The sequence below is a fragment of the Podarcis raffonei genome, chromosome 14 (assembly GCF_027172205.1).
Source record: "Podarcis raffonei isolate rPodRaf1 chromosome 14, rPodRaf1.pri, whole genome shotgun sequence".
NCBI classification, from domain to species: domain Eukaryota; kingdom Metazoa; phylum Chordata; class Lepidosauria; order Squamata; family Lacertidae; genus Podarcis; species Podarcis raffonei.
In genome coordinates this window covers 38,762,107-38,785,398 of record NC_070615.1, presented here as the reverse complement: position 1 = coordinate 38,785,398, position 23,292 = coordinate 38,762,107, and the positions used below count along the sequence as shown (strand labels likewise).

Below are 23,292 nucleotides of genomic sequence, written 5' to 3'. Positions count from 1 at the left end.
GTATTTTATGGTTTAAATGTGTGCCAAATGCATGTTATAAAAACAATGCACTGAAAAGCTTTGCAAAATAGGAATTTTGGGAGAACGTGTGCCTTAATGCACATAATAAAATATACAGCTTAAATGTGAACTTTTTGTGCATTCTTTCAAAAATATCTGCACAAAACAGGGTGGAATGAATGCTAGGATTTGAACACCAGTCTGAATGAAACGGGGCAGATTTAGATTCCTCCATCCATTTCTGGCAGTGTGCCATTGAGAATCCCATCACCGCTGAAGATTTTAGGACACGAGCAGGCTGCTATAAGGAATGTAGTAATTATTTAATACCAATTATAAAACCCGAGTTGCTTTTCCACAGGTCGATCTACGTCACGAAGAAACTGTCTCTCACCTGCATTCCCGACTAGAGCTGAACTATGGAAAACACTGGGACGAAATCAACAACAAGCGGCGAGTGATAGTCAGCCAGACATTTACAAATAGTTCTCGTCCAGCTCTGACTAGCTATTTCATGGAGGTAAAAGTAAAAGACCCAATGGTGTTGCAGCAGTTGAGATGATGACTAAGAAATTGCACCTTGGTGAAAACCTATAAAGATGATGGAGAAGTCTCTCTAACTGGTGGGAAATAAGTCCTCTTGTTCAGATATTCTCTTCGAAGGTCGCATCCACACCACATGTTTAAACCACTATTATCTCACTTTGAACATGTAGGAATAACGGAGACGACAGGAGGTTGAATGCAGCTGAGCTGTGCAGAAGCACGCTGGCAAGCATGCTCCAAGCAAGCTGCCGACTAGCTCTTCAGAGGCTCCTTTTATTAGCAGAATTAAACATAATTAAAGAAGGGGAGAGCTATCAAAAATATTTAGGAGGGGAGATGTGGCGGTAATGCTCCGCTTTGTGAAGGAAAACCTCACACCAGACGTGCAGCAGTATGTCAAGGAGTGTTACGCCCGCTTTCCCTGACCTTTTGCCTACTTGGCTAGAAAACAGGGTTTTCCCCCAACCTTTTGTCCTTTCACAATTTGTTTGTTAGACATATCGCTTGGCTGGAGCATGACGGGGGACGCAGACGTAATCAAGTATCGGGGGGAAACATTCAAGGGAAGCACCTGCTGGCACGTGTATTTGCTAATGCTGGAAATGTGCTTAGATGGAAATACATTAAGTTCAGGGTGGTTTCACTACTATTTCCAATTGTTGACTTCTGCTAATAAAAGGAGCCTCTACAGAGCTAGTCGGCAGCTTGCTTGGAGCATGCTTGCCAGTGCGCTTCTGCACAGCTCACCTGCATTCAACCTCTTGTTGTCTCCGTTATTCCTACAGAACAGTCATGGCTTCCCCCAAAGAGTCCTGGGAGGTTTGGAGCTGGCGTTTGTTAAGGGTGCTGAGAGTTGTTAGGAGACACCCCTATTTCCCTCGCAGAACTACAATATTCAGAGTAGTTTAACAGTCAACCCCTTCCCAGGTAACTGGGAATTGTAGCTCTGGGAATATGGAGGGTCTCCCAGTCATGTGCACGAATTCCTGGGGGCCAAGGCTCTTTGGGTCCCCTCAATGTTTTTTTAGTGCAAACCCCACCACCACCACCATTGCTCAGGACATTGCCAGGACGTTGCACATGTGATGTCAGGATATCATGTCGGGTCCCCTTAATGTTTTTTAGAAGATGGCACCTTTGCTCCCAGCACACCATGCTGGCCTGGGCAGGGCAAGGGGCAGCGTTGCTCTCCTGGCTCCCCATGCAAACCGTCACTGCCAGTAGTGGGGAGTGGGGAGGCAGTGGGGAGCGTGGCACAGTGCATGAATGTCCCTGGGGAGTGCCTGGCTGGCTCTCGGCAATGAGCCAGATGAACAATGCCACCCAGCTCACCGCTATTGTGTATACCATGAGTACGCAGCTTTACTTTGAACCATAGCTGTCAACCGTCCCTTATTTGGCGGGAAAGTCCCTTATCCCAGCGCCGTGCCCCGCTGCTGTCCCTTATTGATGATGTCCCTTAAATTTCAAGGGTTTCAAAGGAAGCAGCTCCTCTCCCTCCCTCCCTGCTGGCCAGGGAGGAGGGAGGCTCCAACTGTGTTGCTTGGCTGCGTTGCTCACCCAATAAGAAGTCTAAGAACGACTGGGGGGTGGAGCTTGCATGCCTTGTGCTGATCAAATCGGCCGTGTTGTCTGGGGTCTCGCCTTTGCTCAGCACTTCCCAGCGGAGAGGTGACAATGGTTTTCCTTGCTGCATCCCCTTTGCCGGGTTGCTGCGCTGGGAACCACCGCTTGAGGCTTTGTTTGGCTGCTGGCTGGGCTTTCTGCCTTTGGCTCGGAGGAGTTCAGAAGTTGAACATACCTGTGCTCTGAAAATCCCTTATTTTGGCTGCTGATCCCTTATTTTCGAGGCTGCTGGTCCCTTATTTTCAAATCTCTAGGTTGACAGCTATGCTTTCAACTGCCGGTAGTCTCTCTTCTGCCGTGTGAAATGCAGCCCCCTTTTTTTGTCCTCCAGTTCACCATTCAGGTGCCCGAAAAGCAAGTGGATTACAGAACTCAGCTCCAGCACTCCTGTTCCATACAGAGTTCCACGGAAATAAACACCCACTTCAAAGTGCACTATAACAACCGCATCCCTTTTGTGGTGGGGCTGCAGTGGAAAGAGACATCAAGGCATTCTCTGAAGAAATGGGAAAGTATGTACAAACACACACACGCGCGCACACACACATGCCCCACACAAGGCTTGTTTTCATATTTGGTTTTAATATTTGTAGTCTGCTTTTCCAACAACAGATGTTGGAATCAGCTCACGATAATAACAAAGGCATTGGCAAACATACTCTGTATGCTCTGAACAGAAAAGCAGCCGCTTCTGAACATTTGAAGAAAGGTATATATTCTGTGTAGACACACACACACACACACGAGAGAGAGAGAGAGAGAGAGAGAGTTGTTGGCATTCATCTTCTGAAGAGACAATGGAGTGTGCCTGCAGGGGTGAAGTAAAAAAAACTGCATTAGCAGCACCAAAGTGATCTCCCCAAGTCACAACTCCATGTCAGACAAGCCATGCTCATCTGCCTTACACCTGACATCCTATGAGATGTAAGTTGTGGCCCAGGTAAAGGTGAGACCTGTTCAGAGGCGACTCAGCAACAGATACAGTGGTACCTCATACGCTTCAGGTTACATACGCTTCAGGTTACAGACTCTGCTAACCCAGAAATAGTACCTTGGGTTAAGAATTTTGCTCCAGGATGAGAACAGAAATCGTGGAGCAGCGGTGCGGCGGCAGCAGGAGGCCCCATTAGCTAAAGTGGTGCTTCAGGTTAAGAACAGTTTCAGGTTAAGAACGGACCTCCAGAATGAATTAAGTTCTTAACCCAAGGTACCACTGTACAACTAAACATTTATTAAATGAGGAACAATCATTCTTTTTTTCAAAGGACAGGTAGTGAACTACTAGGGGAAATTGGCCGTTTAGATTTATGTTGCAGTTTTATTTGGGCCTGAGTTAACTCCTGTTGATGTTACTTTCACACTGATAAGCATTTTGTGATGGCCTGATATCTAGACACCGTTGATCAGAACTGAATAGCATTAACAGATGCAGCTTTCCGTTCTTTGTAAGGTACGTTCAACATGGACACACCCTGGCTGTACCTGTTTGCCGCTCACAAGCTACACCAGCCCCAGCATTCGGCTTATTTAGCAACCGTTGAATTAACCGCTGGGAAGGCCTTTGTGGTCAAGGGCCTACTGGTGGAGGTCTTCTGCAAGGACAGAGATGACAAGAAGGAAGGGAGAATTCTGATCCACACCCCAACCGCCACCTACTTGCAGGTTAGTTCCCATGTCAACCCTGCCTTTGTCCTAATGCTTTTTCATCATCTGCTGATGTTTGTATTCTATGGCCATGAGAGGTTGGAAATGGGATCGTACTAGCGGCAGTTTAGTTTATTTGGTCCACAGGTCATAAATATCAGATATGGTAGAATCATCTAATTGTAGCATTAGAAGGGATCGTGAAGGTCATCAAGAGCAACTGCCTGCAATGCAGGAATCTGTTGTTTGTACTTTAGTAGAAGAAACCTTGTTGTTGTTTATTCGTTTAGTCACGTTCAACTCTTCGTGACCCCTGGACCAGAGCACACCAGGCACTCCTGTCTTCCACTGCCTCCTGCAGTTTGGTCAAACTCATGCTGGTAGCTTCGAGAACACTGTCCAACCATCTCGTCCTCTGTCGTCCCCTTCTCCTTGTGCCCTCCATCTTTCCCAACATCAGGGTCTTTTCCAGGGAGTCTTCTCTTCTCATGAGGTGGCCAAAGTATTGAAGCCTCAGCTTCACGATCTGTCCTTCCAGTGAGCACTCAGGGCTGATTTCCTTCAGAATGGATAGGTTTGATCTTCTTGCAGTCCATGGGACTCTCAAGAGTCTCCTCCAGCACCATAATTCAAAAGCATCAATTCTTCGGCAATCAGCCTTCTTTATGGTCCGGCTCTCACTTCCATACATCACTACTGGGAAAACCATAGCTTTAACAATGCGAACCTTTGTCAGCAAGGTGATTTCTCTGCTTTTTAAGATGCTGTCTAGGTTTGCCATTGCTTTTCTCCCAAGAAGCAGGCGTCTTTTAATTTCATGACTGCTGTCACCATCTGAAGAAACCTTAGAAGAACCCAAAACCATCATTCTAAATTTTCAGGCATCTACAGTCAACTACTTTGCAAGCGGGTTTCTGCACAGCCAGAGTGAAGTGGTGTCTCTGTGGAACCAGCTCATTAAGAATGAGATTCGCCTGGAAAATAACGAAAAGACAAAGTTTCTCCATTTCTGTATAAAGTCTGCAAAGCAAGAACTCAATATGACGATGGCTTACTTTCACCTGGAGGTGGTAAGATGGTCAGAGCTATAGGCTGTTTACTGTTATTGGGGCATTTTTGTTTAGGACAGGAATAAGAGACATGACAGATGAGCAAAAAATTATGTATGGTGTAGATAAAGCTGTGGTTTGAAATTTGCCTTCCTTTCTCTTAAGGATGGGGGGGGATGGGTTTCATTTCAATGTGAATCTACCATATTCGCATTGCCCAAAGCAATGTGCAAAGCGAAACACAGCCATCCTTCAAAATTCACACTTCTCTGAATTTTGTGATATTCTCCGGTTAAATAACGTATATAAAAAGTGTGTATAGTTATGCATGTGAGCGAAAATAGCATTCAAATGCACTGTAAGGGGCAGTTTGCAAAACACACAAAAAAGTGTATTTGGCAAAATTGCATACAAAATGAATAGAAATGCACACTAAAATGCAGGCAAATCCTAATTTGCTATGGGTGCTGAGAATTATTAGGAGACCCCTATTCCCCTCAGAGAGCTGCAATTCCACAGTTCCCTGGGAAGAGGAACTGACCGTTAAAGCACTCTAGAAATTCTAGGTCTGGGAGAACTCAGCCTCCTTAATAAACTACAGTTCCCAGGATTCTTTGGGGGGGAAACCATGGCTGTTTAAACTGGTATCCTAGTGCCTTGCATGTGTAGTGCAGATGGGGACTCACTTGGATTATCCTGGTGGTCTGGGTAGCTGGCATCCTTAATCTGAGATCCAGAGGATGCCCTAACAACATATGTGATTGCCAACTTTCTATCACAGGTGGGCTATCCTGTTTCGCTGCCTGAAGCAAAATGGCAATGTGCCAGAACCCCAATCCTCTGTAGTTATTGTTTGTCACATGAGTTTGATCTACAGGGATCATTATGGATAGACGAGCGCTGTGTCATTATATTTTTTGTAATTGTATTCCTATGTTAAATTTCATGTTCAAAAACTTGGTGGGTTCGAAGTGGCATTTTACTGCCTACTTTTTGCAGCATTTTATGCATACTTTTCTCTCTTTTGTGTCTGTGCCTGAATTGGATTTCTTGGTCACAGCCTAGGAAGGCAAACATTTCTGTGCAGGTTTTGTGGACGGATCACAAGACCCCGCCACCGCTTGTGCTGCAGTTTGAGGCACAGATAGAAGAAGTCAAGAAGGAGAAAATGCTCTACCAAAAATGTGGGACTGTACTGTTCAGGTACTTTAATTCCCACTCATCCTGCTCCATTCATATTCTCCATTTGGGTAAAGAAAACAAAGAGATATTTCACCTCTCTCAATCAACACAGTAAATGTCAATGCAAATATATACAGTGGTGCCTCGCAAGACGAAATTAATGCCCCGGGGCGATCTGAAACTCCGCTGTCCCGGGGGCTTTTAAAATGCCGCCCGCCAGCATTTTCAGATCGCCCCGGGACAGCGGAGAAGTCTCTGCTGTCCCGGGGGTTTTTAAAATGCTGGCGGGCGGCAGCGCAGCGTTCGCTGCCGCCCGCCAGCAGTTTCAGATCGCCCCGGGGCAGCGGAGAAGTCTCCGCTGTCCCGGGGGCTTTTAAAATGCTGGCGGGCGGCAGCGCAGCGTTCGCTGCCGCCCGCCAGCATTTTCAGATCGCAAAGCGAAACACAGCCATCCTTCAAAATTCACACTTCTCTGAATTTTGTGATATTCTCCGGTTAAATAACGTATATAAAAAGTGTGCATAGTTATGCATGTGAGCGAAAATAGCATTCAAATGCATTGTAAGGGGCAGTTTGCAAAACACACAAAAAAGTGTATTTGGCAAAATTGCATACAAAATGAATAGAAATGCACACTAAAATGCAGGCAAATCCTAATTTGCTATGGCCGCCCGCCAGCATTTTCAGATCGCCCGGGACAGCGGAGAAGTCTCCGCTGTCCCGGGAAGGCAGGCGGGGGGAGCAAAGACTTTGGCCCCCCGCCGGCCTTCAGAAGAGGTCCAGGACCTCTTCTGAAGGCCGGCGGTGGGCCAAAGTCTTTGCTCCCCCCCCCCGCCTGCCTTCAAAAGCCGTCGGGATAGCGGAGAAACGCGCTGCGCTTCTCCGCTATCCCGGGAAGGCAGGCGGGGGGGAGCAAAGACTTTTGCCCCCCGCCGGCCTTCAGAAGAGGTCCAGGACCTCTTCTTAAGGCCGGCGGAGATTTCCCTATGGGCTTTCTTCTTGCGAAGCAAGCCCATAGGGAAATTCGTTTTGCGAAGCACCTCCAAAACGGAAAACTCTTTCGTCTTTCGAGTTTTTTGTTTTGCGAGGTGTTCGTCTTGCGAGGCACCACTGTACTTGCAAGGAATTGCTCCTTCAGTGTGACAGCACCTGCTCTCTGGAACTCCCTGCTCATTGATATTCAGCAGATGCTTTAAGTGTAATGTCCACAGAGCCTAGGGCTTGCCAATCAGAAGGTTGGCAGTTCGAATCCCCACGACGGGGTGAGCTCCCGTTTCTCGGTCCCTGCTCCTGCCCACCTAGCAGTTCGAAAGTACGTCAAAGTGCAAGTAGATAAATAGGTACCGCTCCGGTGGGAAGGTAAAAGGCGTTTCCGTGCACTGCTCTGGTTCACCAGAAGCGGCTTAGTCATGCTGGCCACATGACCCGGAAGCTGTACGCCGGCTCCCTCGGCCAATAAAGCGAGATGAGCGCCGCAACCCAAGAGTCGGCCACGACTGGACCTAATGGTCAGGGGTCCCTTTACCTTTTTAAAAGCTTTTTTTGTTTGGACAACCCTATCCTGACTTTCTTTGCCCTCTTCCCTTGCAATTCTAAGCACTGGTTTAGAGGCAACCAGAAGGTTGTGCTACTGTTAAAATAATCCAGATTAGACAATGGTGCACTTTATTAACTGAACCAATGTGACATGATAATACATTTACTGGGAAACACTGTAATATTTACATAGGGCGTTATTGCATTGTAGCAGCTTGAGCCGAAGGCAATTCAGAATGAGGTCTTCCATCTTCTGTGTTTCAACTGAAAGTTCCTTACTTCTTTTATTTACACCCCAGGCACCCGTTTAAACTGCCCATCCCACAAAGCTTTCTCCTCCAAGAAACCTTCACTCTGAACAAAAAGGAGAAGCATTATTTCTTGGAAACAAAGGTTTTGATCAACGAGCTTGAAGAGTCTGTTCAAACTCTCACACTCAGCTACCAAGCTGAAAATCCGCATGTGAGTGAAATTTACGAAACCATCTGCCTGCCAACCCACTCCCCGTAACCTTTTCAATAGCAAAGCAGCCATGAAATAAGTTACACATCTGTGTAAAGTTTTTTTGTTTCTGTTTTGGTCTTCTTCCCAACCCTTCACCCTTCTCCAGGTTTGTGCTGGATTTACGCATCCATACAACAGCAAGTTCGTCCCCCAAAATATAGAGGTTTGCGCCATAACACGAAATCTCAGCTGTGTAAGTAAGTTTGATGAGATTGAGGGAATGATTCACTATGCATGAAGTCGCCTCAGGGGAGATTATGAAGACCTTCTGGCTACAACCCTGGTTTTATGGCCATGTCCACACTGTACATTTAAAGCACTTGTATACCACTTTAAGTGGATGCGGGTGGCGCTGTGGGTTAAACCACAGAGCCTAGGACTTGCTGATCAGAAGGTCGGCGGTTCGAATCCCCGCGACGGGGTGAGCTCCCATTGCTCGGTCCTTGCTCCTGCCAGCCTAGCAGTTCGAAAGCACGTCAAAGTGCAAGTAGATAAATAGGTACCGCTCCAGCGGGAAGGTAAATGGTGTTTCCGTGCACTGCTCTGGTTCGCCAGAAGCAGCTTAGTCATGCCGGCCACATGACCCGGAAGCTGTACACCAGCTCCCTCTGCCAATAAAGCGAGATGAGTGCCACAACCCCAGAGTCAGCCACGACTGGACCTAATGGTCAGGGGTCCCTTTACCTTTATACCACTTTAAAGAGTTGTGGTTTCCCCCAAAGAATCATGGGAACAGTAGTCTGTTAAGGGTGCTGAGAGTGGTTTGAAGACCCTCTCACCACCCCTCACTCTACTAGCACAACTATCCAGAGAGCTCACAGGAAGTAGATGCTGCTGCTTCCTGTCCTTAATTTAGCCATTGCTCACTTGCTTGCCAAATCCTGCTGCCAGCTCTCCTAACCAAAGTTATGGTCTCTAATGCATTAGATCTGTAGGCAGTCTCTCCATATTTAGACAAAGGTGCTGCTTTGCTGATCTGGCACTTTTAAATACTCATTATATCATCCCACAGGTGAAACGGGAGATCGAAGTGACCCTAAAAGTCAACAAGAAAGAGGCTCTCAGCTTCCTGGGCAAATACCAGAACCAATCTAGCATGGCTGATTCCCAACACCTGGTACAAATGGATATGACACATGCATTCCAGGTACTTACCTTTTAGAGAAGAGGGACCACGTTCTCTTTGTCTGTCTCCATCCCACTTAACTTCTGAGGGTTTTGGCAAATAATGTATAGGTTGCTCGCTGTGTTTCATTTCTTTCTATTCTCATCAGGATAACTGGGGTTTTTTAAAAAAAATAACCAGATGTGGGCTTCTATGGAAGGATGGACAGGATATAAATTTAATAATTAAATTAAATTAAAAACCAGCTTATGCTTGTCAATCTAAAATCCAGATGTTTTTGGACTATAGCTCTCTACAGCACCAGACTGGGGTTGATGCTGGAAGGCAAAAGGTTGGCCAAGACTGTTGTCATCCAGTCAACCACCAGCGTATTGTATTATGTGCAACTACAGTGCGGAAGCAGGTCTTGCAATCCCCGTTGCTCAGACCCCAGTGATATCCGTGGAGCTTCCATGAGCATAGAGGACCATAGGGTTGTGTCTGCATTAGGACATGTCTATAGGGTGGCTGTGTGTCCTCCTTTACAGTTGTCAGGCCTCCATTTGAAGGGTTGTCTGGTCCAAGCCCAGTTTAACTATCAAGGAAACCTGAGAAGGGAGAGCAGGAGAGGCTTTGAAGTCACCAATCCAAGAGTTAGCACTTGCACAGCAGTCTGAGCAAGGTTCGTCCAGTCACAGTCTTCTCCATTAGAGTGAGATGCATTTCTATTTAAATGAGAGTAATTGGGTTGGGACGCAGGTGGCGCTGTGGGTAAAAGCCTCAGCGCCTAGGGCTTGCCGATCGAAAGGTCGGCGGTTCGAATCCCTGCGGCGGGGTGCGCTCCCGTTGTTCGGTCCCAGCGCCTGCCAACCTAGCAGTTCGAAAGCACTCCCGGGTGCAAGTAGATAAATAGGGACCGCTTACTAGCGGGAAGGTAAACAGCGTTTCCGTCTGCGGCTCTGGCTCGCCAGAGCAGCGATGTCACACTGGCCACGTGACCCGGAAGTGTCTCCGGACAGCGCTGGCCCCCGGCCTCTTGAGTGAGATGGGCGCACAACCCTAGAGTCTGTCAAGACTGGCCCGTACGGGCAGGGGTACCTTTACCTTTTACCTTTTTAATTGGGTTGAAGCTGGTGCTTATCCTACTCGGAGTAGATCCATAGAAATTAATGGACCTGTTAGTAATGTTCAATGATGTGCTCTGAGAATTGAATACAGCCCATATGTCTCAAACGAGCATCCATACATATGAATTAGCATATACAAATTTCCATGTAACATCTATTTATTGCAATGCATAAGTAGCCATGCTACTTGCTTGGACTACAAACTTTAACCTCTTTAATAACCACAGCTTCCAAATGGGGAACCTGGGGGGACTATAATGTGGCTTGTAGTAAAGTCATGCAAGATGAGTCTGTTAATCTGAAGAAAGGGATAACTTGTTGGGTTTCCTTCCTACTAGCTCAAGTTTCCAAAGTCGGTTGCTATGAGGGGGGAGCTCTTTTCAAGAGAAGCCAGGCTGGCTGATTTTGCATCTGGTGTGACAATAACAGCTACTATCAACCAGCAGGATACTTCGCAGGTCAGGTTTCGTACTAGTCTTTTATGCAACTAAGAGGACCTCTAAACCAGCCTTTCTCAGCCTTGGGTCCCTAGATATTGTTCGACAACAACTCCTGTCATTCCTAGCCAGCATGGGAAGTGCTCAGGGATGATGGGAGATGTGATTCGAAAACATCTGGGCACCCAATGTTGAGAAAGGCGGGAGGGATTCAAGCACAATTCGCGTGGATTGAAGCACTTTGTCATTGTAGCCCAACAAATCGACTTTTTAAAAAAATCACGGACACTAGGAAAGAGAGAGGAAAATGCAGTGGAAAGTGTGGGACAAACAAATATTGGCAGAAACTGTCTCCAGGCAGACATTTTTCCAAGTCATTGCAATGTAGACATTTGTCCATTTTAACCTACCCTCTGTAATTATGATTGAAGCCAATACTATCCATGGTTGGAACCTTCTATTAACCCAAGGGCGAGGTTCTCATGAAGGAAAGAAGCATGCATGTGCTGAAAGGGGGAGCAACAATGTTGTCCAATGCTGCCCATTGCCATGTCACATCATGCCCACTGGTGTCAATGAAATTTAGCATGATGTGCCAGTATATCAGTCAGAAAGCCACAGCTCCATAACCCAACAGATACTGCAGCACGAAAGGAGCTTTAGAAAATGGGATGGAAGTGGTAGAAGTATAATCAAGAAAGCTAACATAATATTCCCCGTGTCTAAATGTACTCTTCTGTATCAACAGTTTACAGCTTGGCTGAATGGAACCAAGACTGGCTTTGGAATTTATTCACAAGTTTCTCACTTGAATCAGTCAAACTTTCCTCCAAGTTTTCAGGTACCAAAATTCATATTCCCCGACAGCAACAGCAGCAATTTATGTTTAGTCTTCTCTTTTCTTTCCCCCTACCTTTTGCTTTGCTGAAATGATGTGATAGTTGCTGGAGTTGTCAATCTTCAGGGTTTTCTCCAGCTCAGATTCTGATCTGGGGTGAAGACGAAGACACAGAATCCTAAGAATCGCAGAATGAGAGCGGCTTGGAGGCCATCTTGTCTCACCTTCTCAGGGCCAGCCTGCCCATGAGGTGGGCTGAGGAAGCCGCCTTGGGCAGTAGAACCCCAAGAGGTGGTGTCCCCACCTGCCCTGCCACTGGCTTCCAGTCAGATATTGCAAGATCTCACTGGAACCTGCCACAGCTGCTTCGAGGGCACTGTCACATGACCCAGACAAGGGAGGCTTTAATGGGGGCAGCAGCAGGGGGGCAGCACTGCTCCATTTTACCTCAGGTGGCAAAATGGGATGCACCACCCCATTCCACCACCCCTCTAGATAGCTGGCTCCACTGAACTGCTCTTAGCTTCAAGAAGTTTCTCCTTATGTTCCACAGAAATCTATCCACCTATAGTGTATGAATACTAGATCTCAACCTGCCCGCTGCCTGAATGTTGGGTAAAATTGCAATTAAAATGTCTGTATTGGGGAAAATTCACACTAAAATGCTGGTGAATTTCATTGAAGTGTTTCTTTTTTAATTGCAAGCTGATGTGAAAATGTGGAGAATGGAATGTAAGTTTGGAAAACAAGAGAAACTGAGGGAAACAAAAAAATGACAGATTTGGCTTTGAGATTTGGTGGGGGGAGTGCATGACTTATCCTCGGTCGGGCTGTGCCCCAGTTGACCCATGGAGTGCTTGTTTTGTTTTTCCCCTGCGCTTAGGCCCACGCCACCACAAACCGATACAGCAGGAATGGTCTCAATGGATCCTTTTGCCTTCACTCCGGCAGAAAGGAACTTGTGTTGCTGGAGGCGGACTTCAATGGTGAGATGAGGAAGGATGCCGGAAGCATCAGAGTGAGCGCTCTCCTAAGACAGGCAATTCTGACACAGTTCAGATATTTGTGGCTGCAATTCAATGGCAAGATGTCGCCAACCAGGTAAAGAAAGCAGCAACTGGGGCTGTAGCCCAAACCTTTATTTTGTTGCCAAATATCATCACCAGTTATACAATAAATAAGGGGGCACAACTCAAAATATGGTTCAAAGCAAACTAATAAGATAATCAGGTGTGATGTTCAATATATATCAGAACTATGGAGCCCCACTGGGAAATTACACTGCATGTCCTCAGGGGATGTTCTGTTCCACCTGTTAAGGGCCGAGGCTTGGCACTCAGAATAGGTTCTATACCTGTGCTCACATTATTCAGCTCTGAATCTGCTCTCTGGCCTGCCAGTAAGAGCTGGAAGATTGATGGGGAACAGGATAAGGCCTCTTCTCTCGTGGCCCCACAGCTATGGAATGCCCAGCCCAAGACAGAGGACAGTATCTCTTTACATGGCTCATGGCTACAAGTTAAAACTATGGATTTTACTCCCACAAGAGGTAGTGAGGGCCAGTGGCGTAGCATGGGGGTGACAGGGGTACTTGCCCCAGATGCAAAATGTTTTAGGGGTGCAAAATTTCGACACCCGCTGCTACCTCAATACAGCTGCAGGCTTCCGTCACTGGGATCCATTGAAAATGGCTTCCTTATGCAAACCAGGAAATGGCCTCTCCAGACAACGCAACAACTCTTTTCTTATCTCTGCGGCTATCATTTCCTGGGTGACGCCTTAGCCAGTTGAAAGCACATGCGTACTCTGTCCGTTTCCCTCCTGCCCGCCCCTCCGCCTGGCTCCAGGTGCTGGCAACCCACGTTACACCACTGGTGAGGGCCACCAACTTGGGTGGCTTAAAAATAGGCTTAGACAAATGCATGGAGGATGAAGTTGTTGGCGGCTACTGGCTCACAATGGATTAGCTGTACCTCCAGGGTTGGAGGCGGTAGCTCCTGGAATACCAGCTGCTGGGAATCACACATGGGGAGTGTGCTTTTGCGCTCAGATCCTGCTTGCAGGCGTCCTGTGGGCATCTGGCTGGTCACTGTGAGAACACGATGCTGAACTAAATGGGCCATTGACCTGATCCAGCGGGCTCTGTATATGTCATGATAAGCCAAGAACCTTGACTTATTAAACCAGTTTGCCAGTTACATGCTTCTGCTGCATGTAGTGCAACTGCCCTCCCACCATCCACTTGCTTTTACAAAGGCCATAGATTACCCATCCCTGCTGTAGGTAGCCGTGGTTCAGCAGTGAAGATCACTGAGCTGTCCTTCCATGGCTATGTCTACTGACTGCTTGCATTGCCTTCCTTCTTGCCTCCAGAGCTATGCTGTCTTCTGCTGTGAAGCTGAATCACAATGCCTTTCACCTGGGCGTTGTGGGATCCAAGGAGCAGAAAGGGGGTCTGGTGCTGACCCTCCATGGCAGTTTCCGGCACAATGTTCTCAGCTTAAAGCACATCATACCCCAGGACCTTTCCCTGGATGGCTCTCTCAAGCACAAAAACAACATCCGTGAAGGTATTGCTTTACTGCAAGGTTCAGAACAAGCATTCATATCCTTCTTGAGCAGGTAGGGCATTGTCTGGCCTTGACTGAGGTCCAAGATAGGCTGCAGTCAGAGTCCTGTTCTGGTGCAGGCAAAGAGACCAATGGATGTCATCATCCAAGACAGGATGGGGAATCAGGTCACATTCTGGATCAAGTAGCCTTGGCCAGACTGTCTATGTGGCTGTAAGTATTCATTTTGGGAACAACAACAACAACAACAATTTATTATTTATACCCCGCCCATCTGGCTGGGTTTCCTCAGCCACTCTGAGCATCTTCCAACAAAATATCAAAATACAGTAATGCATCAAACATTAAAAGCTTCCCTAAACAGGGCTGCCTTCAGATGTCTTCTAAAAGTCTGGTGGTTGTTGTTCCCTTTGACATCTGGTGGAAGGGCGTTCCACAGGGCGAGTGCCACTACCGAGAAGACCCTCTGCCTGGTTCCCTGTAATTTCACTTCTCGCAGTGAAGGAACTGCCAGAAGGCCCTCGAAGCTGGCAGAACGATGGGGGTGGAGACGCTCCTTCAGATATACTGGACCAAAGCCTTCCTTCTGTCTAACAGGCATCATGAACATCATGGTTAACCAGTCAGTGTTTGGAGCGCACATCCGGAACAGAAACGTGTTTGGAAACGAGAGCTTTCATAACATCGCAGTGGCTGTGACTCAGAATGGTAGCAGGGCTTTCCCAAGAGAGGCAAAGCTCCGAGGGCAACTCGAGCTCAGAAGAGGAATTCAGAGGGGTTTGGCCAGTATCCAGGTGGACACGAGAGCTCTCCATCTTAATATCTCAAATATCATCATTCTGGAGCATCTTGGAGCCTCAGGGCTGCCCCCCCACAACATCAGTAATTTCTATACCACAGGTATGAAATGCAACCCAATACTGGCCTGTTTCTCGGGATCAATAGAATGCCATTTGGAAAGAGGAGCTCCTTTTCTTTGAGAAGTACTCTGCGACTGCCTGCACTTCTCCAAACAGCCTACTAAATTTCTATCTCCTCCCATTTTGGGCGCTGTTGTTTCTTAAGGGTTGTTGGGAATTATAACTCTGTGAGGTGTAAACGAGAGTTCCCAGGATTCTTTGAGAGAAAGAATGAAACAACACCCCACTTTTCAGACACTGAATTTGAAGTGCAAGTGCCTGAATCTCTCATAAGGACCCATCTTTATGTTCAGTTTCCTTTAAAACAACTTTTTTTAAAAAGCAAGTGTAGGGGAAATGAGCTGTTTCCGTGTTTCCACAATGCCTGCTTTTTACATTATACCTTTGCTTTGATCCTTGCCTTTCAGTTCTAAGGTACAATTTAATTCACAGTGTGGGTTTGGAGCGGGGGGACTGACTCTTAAAAAACTCCAATAATTTCAGCTGGGTTGGAGCCACCTCAGTGAATAAAAATCCCAGACCTCAAAGTGGAGGGGAAATAATAGTTCTGAAGTCAGCTTTAAAGTACAGGTGTGTTTTTAGTTACAACTTCAAAGTACAGGCTCTACGCTTGAAGAGTCTTCTCTAGTTTTCCAGTGGCATAATGGCGCTATTGAATATGAATGAGTGTTTAATTCCTTGCCAGCCACTCTCAAGGAGAATGAGCTTTCATGCTTCTATTAACAGCATTTGGAGCAGATTCAAGAATGAATGGGGTTGACTTGCTTTGAGTTCTGCAAAGGAAATCTTTCCTTGCTGTTCCAAAAAAGAAGCAGCAGTAGCATCTAGCAGGGCTCTTCATGGACACGCACAAACATTTGGATCCAATTTGTGGCCCAGATTTTTAAATCTGCATTGGACCCAATCCAGTCCCATTCCAACCTGCTCTGGGTCCGAATCCAGATTGTGATTGCGAACTTACAAATCTCCTGAAATCCTATAGGCTTGCATGACAAAACCAAAATAGCAATAGCTTACTTGTTTTTCACATAGGGGCATGATGTCTAGGGCATGGTGGTAGCATTTTCAGAGTTCAAAGGCCCATTCCAGCAAGGCAAAAACACTCAAGGAGAACGTGAAGCAGTGCTAGTAAAGGGTCGTTAGCCTAAGGAGAGTCTGGAGGGCAGCATTTGAATTCCCCATATGATTCAGAATCCCTGCCCTGTTGGAACATGGCATGGCCCTTAGGGGAATTTGAGGTGGATGGCAGGAAACAGGCAGAAAGGGAATGGCAGACAAAGAGAGATAGAAGAGGTATCTGACCCACTTTTGACTTGGGCCATTCTCACCTCTTGTTTTAGTCCTACCCCCCACCAGCATGCTTCCATTGACAGCTCACCCCAAAGAAAATGTGGCCCTCAACAAGGAAAGGATTTCCCTCCCCTGAGCTTCTGAAGTCTCAGAATGTGCCTTTACAAGTAATCATCTATCGAAACCCCAAAGCAAGTTACCCGTTGGTCCTGACTCCTGTCTGTATATGTGTCTTTATGCATCCAATGTGTTTTGCTTAATCTCCCTCTTTCTCTTCGGCTTCCCACAGAAAGTAACATCCTGGCCACGTATGGCCACATCAGTAGTAACCGCACAGTAACTCTGAAGCTGCAAGGCGGTAGCAGAAAGACGGCTGCAGCAGCTGGAGCCAAGCGGCGGCCCTCGGAAACCCTTCAAGCCCAGATCATTGCAAATTTCAGCCACAACATTCCAGAGCTGAAGAATCATGGGATCCCTTTCAGCATAGAGTCTACCTGCCATTACCAAGTAAGGAGAACAATGGCGTTGACTGGGGGTTGGGAACCTCCGGTCCAAAGTGGCCCTCCGGATCTCTCTTTCTGGCCCTCAGGACCTTTTCTGGGCCATGCCCCTCCCCAGGCTGAATTTGCCCCATGCCCTCCTTGGGGGCTTTTGCCTGGCTGGAATGTGCCCCTGAAATGCCTTTTGTTTGCATGGCTAGAGGAGAGGGGTTGCTTATAAACCAAATGTTGCCTCAAAGACAGGAAGTCCCGCCTCCTCACATCCTGCCTTTCTCTGATATATTGAGTGAGTTCTTCTGGAGGGCTTCTAAACCTGTCCAGAGAACAGCGGCAATGAACTCCCCTTTCCCCTCCAGGGATTGGGCTTCTCCTTCTTCCCTTGCTATCTTTGGGTATTGGGGTGACCAAATTATTGGAATATGAATTTTTGGAAAGTCCCCAACACAATTGCTTGCTTAGCGCATGAAATATACTCAGAGTCGAGAGTGGATTTCATGCTCTTTATTCAGCTCATAGTGGTGAGGAGGAATGCAAGTTCCCCCAGAATATCTGCTTTATTTACATTATTTACACAATGGGCCCCACGTGATTGGCTAATTACGGGATTCTCCTGTAGGCCAATCAGGTTGTGGATTCACTTCCACCTGGAGCTGGATTGGGTGGCTCCTGTGGACCAATCAGACTGCTGCATTCTGGGTCCTATTGTTCTAGGACCAATCAGACTGCTGCATTCTGGGTCCTATTGTTCTAGGACCAATCAGACTGCTGCATTTTGGATCCTATTCAACTCAGTACATAACAGCGCATAACTCGACGACTTTAGAACAGGGGTTCTAGAGTTTGTTTAGAATAGCCCAAGAGCCACATTCCCTTCTGGGGGTCACATTCCAGTGGTGGCTGGAGCCAGAGGCAAAAGCAGGTGGAGCCCTCAATGTAAATATTACTTTGGTACAGTAGGCTACTCTCTTCAGGGACCCCTCTCTATCCTCCACCCAGGGAAGCAAGAGGCTTGATCAAAGTTCATGCACTCATTCCAGGCAGGCAAAAACACTTTGGGTACAAAGATGTGTAGTTTCTGTAACCATTTTTGGGATGCCGGCAGATGAAAGGCAGTTCACGGGGGTGGCTGAAAGGCTGAGTATTGTCTAGCATAGTATTATTGCCCATTAAGATGTCTGGTCCTTCTCTGCACATCAGCCTTTTCCCTCTGGTTAGAATTTCAGCGAGAAGATGGCAATAAGAGTGGCAGCCCAGGCTGGTGAAGAAGAATTCAAGATTGAATTGGAGAAGCAAGGCACCAATAGCACCACAGGGTTTTCCCTTTTTCTTTACCATGATGTGGGACTCCTGATTCATACCATTCCACCATTAGTACGGGTTAGTTGACCACATTGCTGGTTTGTTTGGGGGGTTTTAAGTCTGCAAATGATACTGAATTAATGACTTCTTTTGCATTGTTTTGGCGCTTCCTTACATTGGAATGAATGTAAGATTTGTAAATACGGGTGGCGCTGTGGTCTAAACCACAGAGCCTAGGGCTTGCCGATCAGAAGGTCGGCGGTTTGAATCCCCGCAATGGGGTGAGCTCCCGTTGCTCGGTCCCTGCTCCTGCCAACCTAGCAGTTTGAAAGCACTTTAAAGTGCAAGTAGATAAATAGGTACCACTCCAGCGGGAAGGTAAACGGTGTTTCCGTGCACTGCTCTGGTTTGCCAGAAGCAGCTTAGTCATGCTGGCCACATGACCTGGAAGCTGTCTGCGGACAAACGCTGGCTCCCTCAGCCAGTAAAGCGAGATGAGCGCTGCAACCCCAGAGTCGTATGCGACTGGACTTAACGGTCAGGAGTCTCTTTACGTTTACCTTACATTGGAATGAACGTTAGATTTGTAAATGGTTCTGTAAGCTATGTGACTTAGGTTAAATAGCAGGCAGCAAGACAAATAATAGTATTGGGTGGACACCGAAGTCAAGTGTTGTGAAATGTTGAGCTGCAGCAAAGAAAACGAAGTATCTCATTGCTGCAATTATATTTCATTTCAGCTTTGTGTATTGAGTGGGTGTGTTTACTAGGGATGGGCGGACCTGCCAATATCAGTCCTCTCAGTTTCTTATTTTTCCAACCTTAAATTCCATTCTCCACATTTCTGTAGCCATTAGAGAATTTACTATTTTTTTACTGATATTCTGCAGGTCCAGTGTGACGGAGAATCCACATCTCATCAGCTTTCTGGCCATTGTCACGGAGAGGTTGCAAATCACTCAGTGGAGGTACAAGGTTCATTCTCAAAGCTTGGTCAACAGCATTGCACTGTCTGCAGTAAAGAGAGTCTGAGCATTTGGGGTTGTTTAAGGCATGGAGATCAATATGAATTGAACGGCCACTGGGTGCAGACTTTCAAGTATCTCTGCTCACTCAACATCCCAGGGAATTTACTGGTTAAAAAACTCGTCAATCCAAAGGGTAATAAGTGTATGACTGTGTTTAATCTCACCACAAATGGGTGGGGGGTTCGTTATGAATTAGAAGTGACAGCAGAACCCCTGTTAAAGTGGCGTGGGTTTGTCTCCTTGGCGAACCCACACATCCCCAGTTTGATGCTCACAGCAGAGGTGAGAGGGGTCTATGGTACAGATAAATGCATTTATGAAGGCAGCGTGAGATCTTCAAGCAACTGAGGGCTTAAACTGCTTAAACTGAGAGCAAAATGCGAGGGCTCCTTGCTGGCTGCAGTGGAGTGGCACCCCAAAGTGTGGGGTTGCCCTAGAAGCCAAGGCAGCAGGAGGTTCTCTCTGGCAGTGACAGGTGAAACCCGGGAAATGTGCCTCATTTGTAAGCTAGACATGGAAAGTGGTCCAAACTGCCTCATCATGAGTGGGCAACTCATGCTGCAGAGCAGCCCGCCAGAGATCACTTGGGTGTGGTTATACCACTGGGAGGAGCAGGAACAGAGAGGAACGTCTGTGCCAGAAGAGGTGCAAAGCAATGGGATTTTGGTGTTTGATGCATTTTCCATAAGAGCCCAAATTAACTGCACTGTGGATGGGAAGCCAATGCAAATGGTAGCGGTGGTGCTTGGGGACCCAAACTGGAGCTGGATTGGCTGCTCAGCCACTGTGTCCCAGCATGGACTAAGGCCGGCTTCCCAGCCAGGAACTGATTACGTGGAGTCTCCCAGTTGGGGAACAGAGCAGACCTGAGCTTGGAACTGATGAGCGGGCTGTGCAGGCTTTCAGGCGTGGGATGGTTCGGAAGGAGGCCTGGCGCAGCATAGAGCCTCGCCGTTCACAGCCATTGCCCCTCTTTCCAGGTAGAAAGAAGCATGTCCCGATCGCGAGGGCATCTTTTGCTTCTTCAGAGCTTCTGCTAGCCAGAACATGAAAGGCCTTTTTTGCTGGGCCTCTTCCTGTGTACTGCATACCTGCCTGTTCCACAGACGTCCACCTCTCTGTCCTCTGTCCAGGCAAGCAAGAGGTGTGATCAGAGTTCAAGGACAGGCAAAATCACTTAGAATAGGAATCAACATCAGGGTGTGCTGGGGGGAGGAAGTGCTGCCTGGAGGTAGTTTCTGTCGGAATCTCCACTCAGCCAAGCTGATGAAGCTCCATTTTCCGGCCGAGTCTCCAGAATCGCCTCTGACGAATAATTAATGACCTTGAGCCTTTGATGAGGCTCCAAGGCACGTTTCCATCCATTAAGCAAAGTTCCCAGCACAGGAAAGAGACGAGAGGTTTGGGCTACATTGTAAAGAGTTTTATTTCCAAGCTACACAGTCAGAAAATACATCCTCTCTCTATGAAAGCAGAGAGCAACTGAACAAAGAAAACAGGAAACTAGTAACGTCACATCCATCTCTAGTCTCCCGTGAGACTTCCAATAGTATTGCTCAGTGGCAAACAGAAACTAACAGTTTCAAGGGCTGTATCAATGGGCATGGGGGGCCGGATTTCACCCCCACTTTTAGAATGTGCATGGCAGAAGGCAACAGTGCATCTTTCCACATCAGCATGCCGCGCGCTGGTTGCAGGGAGCCAACAGCCTCGTTCTTCTCTGTTTTAGGCACCGACGAGAGTTTTGCTCAGCGGGTCAGTGGGGACTGCCAACTGCACAGCCGACGTGATTGGAGAGGTCATTTCCAACACCACCTTTGCTCAGTTCCGTATCCACGCTGCCTGCAACCCTCAGCACAGTTTGGAAATCGGCCTTAGGCACGCCTGGCCTTACCTCAGCTCTCTGGGCCTTGCCCAGGAGAACAGGATAAAAGCAGCTGCTGTGAAAGGGGACGAGTACAAAGGCCTTCTGGAGGCCACTCTTGGGAAATGCAAGTTAACAGGCAATGGAGAAGTGAATACAGAGGGTGAAGTGACAGCCGCAGAATGGAAAGTTATTCTTCTAAATAAATGTGACCTTCTGGAGGTGATTATTTACTATCGCCACCCCAACTCATGGGTTGGAGCATATTTTCTAGAGTTGGGGTCACCAGCAGGCCCCTCATGGTGCCCTTGAGGTCTTCCCTTGGTGCCCATGAGGTCTTTAAAACCCACCCACACCTACCTAGCTCTCTCACTGTCCCTTTTGCCATGGGGTGTTGAGATTGGTTACCTTTTTCTCCCTTGAATAGTACAGAGTTGAAGGAGGAAGTTGGAAGAGTTCTCCCCTTCCCCACTTCCTCTTTCAGCTTTGTGTGCTTTTCAAGGCTCAGACTAATTCTTCTGGAGCCAACTTTTACCTGATCCCTTGGAAGAGCAAAGTGTTTGCATGCATCTACAGTTTCTCTCTTTCTATCTCCTGATTGGGGGGAGGGCGAGGTTGATCTGGGAGAGGGGCAAAAAGTGAGAGTGGCACCCACAGTACTCCCTCAAATATCCGAAATTCCCCAGGGGCGTAGAAGGTTGGCAACTCGTGCTCTGGAGAATAGATTCTACATAGGTTAAGACTAAACCGAGCTCTCCCCTGTCTTTTCTCTTTCCTAGAAAATGGAGTTACCCCAGAAACTAGTCTCCAGGGGTTCGTTCCTCGTGAACATCTACAATGTCAGTTTAGCAACACACTTCTGGTGTGATGGCAAAACAGCTGATGTGCAGCTGGAGGTGTCTTCTGTAGACAAATATACCATGCAAGGATCGCTGGGTCACTCTTTCCCCTACCTCTACGATCTAGGGCTGCCTCCGGACAACTCACTCCATATCTCTGTGACAAATGGCTCCGTCCTCAATGGACTTCTGTTGCTGCACAACGGAAACTGCAAGCTTGAAGCACAAGGAGAAGTCAGATCCGGAAACCAGACTGAATGGGCCCTGGAGATGGAAACAGATTGTACAGTTTTGCAGGTCATACCTGGTTCCTTTCTGGTTCTAAATCAAAGCATGGGACTCTAGAAACTGGCTTGATTATTTTTTCAGATAATCAATCTGAGCTTTAAAAGAGAGAGAGAGAGCTGTCTTACACCTAAAGGCAGACCCTGCCATTCACTCAATGGTACAAGTGTTGGTCTTTATTTACATTTATATTACAAATATTGCATTAGGCCAGCCTTTCTTAACCTGTGGGTCCCCAGATGTTGTTGAACTACAGCTCCCATCACCCCTAGCTAACAAGGCCAGAGCTCAGGGATGATGGAAGTTGTAGTCCAACAACATCTGGAGACCCACAGGTTGAGAACCACTGCATTATTCCATCCCTGGAGAAGCACAGTGGATGGTGATGTGAGACAGGAGATTGCCAGGGATGGCACCAGTGCAGGAGGTTGGCCCATTCGGGCCCCAATAACCTCAGTCTGACCTCAGCCAGGACCCACCTGCCTGCCTGCTTACTTGACAACCAGTCAGGGGATGGCTGTGCCTGCCATTGGCTTTGAAATGAAGCAAATACCATTATAAAGTTATGAATTGTGTATAAAAACCCAACTTGTATTGAACAATAAAAGGAAGAGGAGGAGGAAAAGGTCTTGCCTGTGAACAGACGCCAGCAGATTAAATCACATTTTGAATCTTGATTGATGGTTATATTTCGGCCCTCATGTATATATAGGAAGCATGAATTTGATAGATTTGGCTTTAAATGCAAATAGGATAAAATCTTTCTCCTAGCCCTAGCCACTTCTCTGATCAAACATACACCCTTTAAAGCTGCAGCTTTTAAGTCTGTTTTTTAAGAGTCTCATTGCAGCTCACCTGCATAATCACTGTTAGATTTTTTAAAAAAAAAATCTGTGAGAAATTTGGCCAGAGGAACAGAATTACAATCTGTTGATCCCTGCATTTGAAATGAAATCATTTTTGTTCCTCAAGACGTACCCAGGAAGAAGAACGTTTGACAGTGATACAGTAGCCTCCAAATGGGTTTTACAGGCTGTGAAATGCGTTCTGCATCTCACCCTTTGACTGGATCCGTTCAGACAGATGGGTGCCAGGGAGCGCCC

General features: G+C 47.2%; 1 protein-coding gene across 5 annotated transcripts in view; it reads left to right on the top strand.

The window, feature by feature from the left end:
• The window catches only part of LOC128401423 (uncharacterized), a 95,266-nt gene that overhangs the window by 35,001 nt on the left and 36,973 nt on the right, over window positions 1–23,292 (top strand). For all 5 annotated transcript variants that reach the window (XR_008327470.1, XM_053364448.1, XM_053364450.1 and 2 more), the window contains 18 exons: window positions 362–520; window positions 2,504–2,684; window positions 3,623–3,834; window positions 4,698–4,886; window positions 5,926–6,068; window positions 7,883–8,045; window positions 8,194–8,280; window positions 9,100–9,234; window positions 10,658–10,777; window positions 11,505–11,597; window positions 12,478–12,695; window positions 13,968–14,164; window positions 14,762–15,064; window positions 16,664–16,881; window positions 18,090–18,251; window positions 19,064–19,141; window positions 20,931–21,287; window positions 21,845–22,201. Coding sequence is in view for 4 of the 5 variants with exons in the window: in XM_053364448.1 (XP_053220423.1) it covers window positions 362–520; window positions 2,504–2,684; window positions 3,623–3,834; window positions 4,698–4,886; window positions 5,926–6,068; window positions 7,883–8,045; window positions 8,194–8,280; window positions 9,100–9,234; window positions 10,658–10,777; window positions 11,505–11,597; window positions 12,478–12,695; window positions 13,968–14,164; window positions 14,762–15,064; window positions 16,664–16,881; window positions 18,090–18,251; window positions 19,064–19,141; window positions 20,931–21,287; window positions 21,845–22,201 (3,372 nt within the window). In the remaining variant the exon portion in view is untranslated. The remainder of the gene's footprint in view (window positions 1–361; window positions 521–2,503; window positions 2,685–3,622; window positions 3,835–4,697; window positions 4,887–5,925; window positions 6,069–7,882; window positions 8,046–8,193; window positions 8,281–9,099; window positions 9,235–10,657; window positions 10,778–11,504; window positions 11,598–12,477; window positions 12,696–13,967; window positions 14,165–14,761; window positions 15,065–16,663; window positions 16,882–18,089; window positions 18,252–19,063; window positions 19,142–20,930; window positions 21,288–21,844; window positions 22,202–23,292) is intronic.